The sequence below is a fragment of the Temnothorax curvispinosus genome, unplaced genomic scaffold (assembly GCF_003070985.1).
Source record: "Temnothorax curvispinosus isolate PA1 unplaced genomic scaffold, ASM307098v1 QBEX01018491.1, whole genome shotgun sequence".
NCBI lineage: Eukaryota > Metazoa > Arthropoda > Insecta > Hymenoptera > Formicidae > Temnothorax > Temnothorax curvispinosus.
In genome coordinates this window covers 1,289-4,981 of record NW_020228271.1, presented here as the reverse complement: position 1 = coordinate 4,981, position 3,693 = coordinate 1,289, and the positions used below count along the sequence as shown (strand labels likewise).

The window sequence follows — 3,693 nt, the reverse complement described above, 5'->3', positions numbered from 1 at the left end:
TTTGAATGTGGTCTTTAATTTTCCAGTCATCGCCTCATTTCTCGCGATGAGTTTTTCTTGTTGTTCATACAGAATCTTACTACCAATCGGAAGAATTGGTCTATCCTCTCCCACAAATCTCGGCAATCGAATTTCTTCTGTGATTCGGGGCTTCTCTTTTGGTTTTGAAGTGGCCCCTCGTGTCTTTAGCTCTTTCTCTTTCTCTATATCTATGTAAATGTTCAGATTATTATTTTAATTTTATCCTTGAACACTTATACTTACACATTTGCTATCTCTAACCTTCTAATTTTTCTTCTATTTTACTTTTTGAACAATATTCTCTTACCTTTTTCTTCTATCATTTTTCTCTTTATTACTGTCTCTGTGCTATATATAACCTTCTAATCTACCAGGAGATTCTAGTCCTCTTCTACGCATCCTTTGTCTCGTCTAGCTCTATCCATCTATATCAGGATTTCAAATATCAATCCGATATAAATAATATTCTTTTTCAAAATAAATTCAATATCTAATATATTGATATTATAAAATTTATAATTTTATCGTCAAGTTTTTCTCAACAATAAAACTTATTTATTGCTTACAAGACCATACAGAACGCACTGCAATTCATACTGATCTGAAAGCGAGAAACCACGCGCTTCTGCAGAGCCATCCGCACACGCACACCACTATCCCGTGCGATCTCCAGCACTGCTGAAAAAATTTATAGGATATTGGGTTGATCACGCACGCGCACGGGACTCGTACAGATTTACGCAGCCTCCCTAAACAGCAATCAAGCTACACCGCACTGCAAGTCATGCTTGATCACCGACCCGATGCATGTCGATTTTGAAAAATAATTCCATACACATGCATGTATATACATATATGTCATGGTGTCGCATCGATGCTATGTTTTTCTAATCGATCATGCGTCAGCGCGTGCCCGGCAACAAGTTCTTGGCGCCAAAAACAAAGACTCTCGCCGTTCACGATCGGACTTCCTCGCGCCAAAAAAATGACTCTCGCCGTTCACGATCGGACTTGCACGCGCACATCGCCGGCTTGTTACCAAGCGTCATCTTTCTATCTCTTTTTATCACACATTTATTCTCTATTCCTCTTTTTCTATTGCACATCTATTCTCTAATTCTCTTAGAATTTAGTTAATTTCTCGCATCTACTCTTTATATCTCTAGTCTCTACTTTATTAGCGCTGTCCTAGCCCTGGGTGTGATCTGCCTCTGTTCCTCGCGAATAGCGCGCACCCGGTCATATACCTTGGAGTGCGCCCTCGCGATCAGATGCACAGGGGAGATCCCCGCCACGGCGGTCGCCCCCACATGGGCGACGGTCCTATACGCCCTCGCGGCTGACCTCGCGATGACCCGCTGTGCGGCCTCCATCCTGCCCCTGCGTAGGTTGGAGTCTCCTACTTTCTTCCACCACACAGGGGCGGCGTACATTAGTACTGAATGGATCATCGCCGTGTAGAGGCAACGCACTCGATCACTGGCCTCGCCAAGATTCGGCAATAGTCGAGACAAGTTATTCGCGATTATCTTGGCTCTTAGGGCCACGCGGGCGACGTGCTCGCCGAAGTCCCTCTCGCTGTCCAGCCACATTCCCAGATATATTAACTGGGGAGTGGTCGGGATTTTGACACCTCTTACTCGGAGACTGAGTCACTCCGGCGGTGGACCCCGCTTAAGCTCCCCCCTCTTGTTATAGAAAAAAGTAGCTTGTGTTTTTTGCGGGGCCACCCTAAGGCCCAGTCTCTCGATGGAGCGCACCACGCTCGCCGCTGCTACGTTGGCCAGCTTGTAAAGCTCCCGCCACCCCTCCCCGCTGACTCCCAGGTACACGTCGTCCGCGTAACCCGAGAGCCAGCACCCACTAGGGAGAGGCGTCCCGAGGACCATGTTGTACCCTATGATCCAAAGCAGGGGTCCTATCACGGACCCTGCGGGACCCCACATTCCATCAACCTGGTCCACGGGACTCCGTCCCGGTCCGTGTACGATAACCCTCTGTCCGTGAAGTAATCTCGGACGACCTCGATCAATGGGGACCCCAAAGTCTAGCAGGACCCCCATGATCACGGGCCAGGGGAGAGAGTGGAAGGCGTTTTTAACGTCAAAAGATACGCCCAGGAGCTTTGCCCCTCCTGACCCTGCGGAGAACCCTCGACAACTCGTCTCCATCCACCCCCATTCCTCCCTCCATTCTAGCTTCGGCATCGTCGGGAACTTTACCTCTCTCCCGTTGTCACGGGGGAAGAGAGTGCCGACAACCTCTTCCACGAATGGGGAGTCGAGTGTTTCCGTGAGTGGGGACGCCCAAGGCTTCAGCTTATTCTGAACCAACTTGTATGGGTGCCCTCACGGATCCTCCTCTACGTCGTCGAGAAGCTCCTTCCAGGCACGCTCCTTGACCGCTTGTATGGCTCGGGTGAGGTCTTGGCGGGCGGCACGCCAAGCCTCCCCGGCCTCCTCCACAGTCGGGCCGCGCCTCCCGGCGCGTGCCCTTCTCTACGCTCTCTTCGCGCGGACCGAGGAACGCCTGAACTTGGCTAACTCCTCGGTCCACCAGTAGGCGCATTTGCGAGGAGGGAAGGGACGAAGACGCGGCATGGCCACGTCGCAGGCCTTGGTTACTGTTCTAACCAGGCCCTCTACCTCGTCGTCCAATTTCCCCTCCTCCTCCGTCTCGCCTTCCCTCTTTTGCCCCCAATTGAGGGCCAATATCGCAGCACCAAATAGGTCCGATCTATCTTTTTTATGGCCCATCTCCGTTTCCGTCTGGCGTCGTCGCAGCGACGACTGGTGAGCACCCCTGGGGTGGCACGGACCGTCATTTCGATATAGAGGTGATCGGATAAGGTCTCTTGATCCGTAACCACCTTCCAGTTGCGTATTTCGCGGGCAACAGGGGGGGGTGGCCCAAGTCAGGTCCACCACCGATGTCCCCTGCCGCCGCACGCAAGTGCTCTCTCGGCCCGAATTTACCAATATCAGGCCGAGTCCCACCGCCTACGCCTCGGTGATGGTGCCCCTTCAGTTCGTTTGCGGGGGACCCCATAACGTTGACTTTGCGTTAAAATCCCCCGCTATTAACATTCGGGCAGACGAGCAACCGCAAACGTAATCCTTAAAATCTGACAGTAGTCGCCCGTATTCGGCACGGGTCCAACTCGGAGGGGCGTATACCGCCATCACGGAGATGGGTCCATAGTCTACCGCCACGTACCCTACCCCGGCTTTACTAAACGTGCACGGGGGGGACGCCGGCAGAGTCTTCCATGTGATCGCGACGGAGCCCCCGTTATCCCCCACCCAACAGGGGTGATCCTAAGGGATGCGGTAGGGCTCCGCCGCGATCCCCAAACCACACCCACGCTCTGCCAGGGCCTGACAGAATAAGTCTTGGGCTGCGCGGGCGTGGTTCAGGTTAGATTGCAGGATCTTTAGGGCCATTTACAAGTAACCCGGCCAGAGATCCTCCGATCCGTCCCTCTCTTCGTTATTTGGTGGGGGTTCTCCCCCAATCCATCCTTCTCACTGTCGTTTGGCAGGGCGGTATCCCCCGCTTCGTCCTCCCTGTCTACCGCCATTGGTGTGGCCTCTTTCTTGTCCGTTTCATTTACGAACGGTCCTGGCGGAGGGATCTTTATCACCGTATCCACATCCATCGCCACTATCGGCT

At 52.5% G+C, this 3,693-nt stretch overlaps 1 protein-coding gene across 1 annotated transcript; it reads right to left on the bottom strand.

Annotated features, from left to right (window-relative positions):
* Positions 1-1,190: 1,190 nt before the first annotated feature.
* On the bottom strand, positions 1,191-1,613 carry LOC112468458. The gene has a single exon (XM_025037649.1). The coding sequence runs from the start codon at positions 1,611-1,613 to the stop codon at positions 1,191-1,193; it is 423 nt and encodes a 140-aa protein (XP_024893417.1).
* Positions 1,614-3,693: the final 2,080 nt, after the last annotated feature.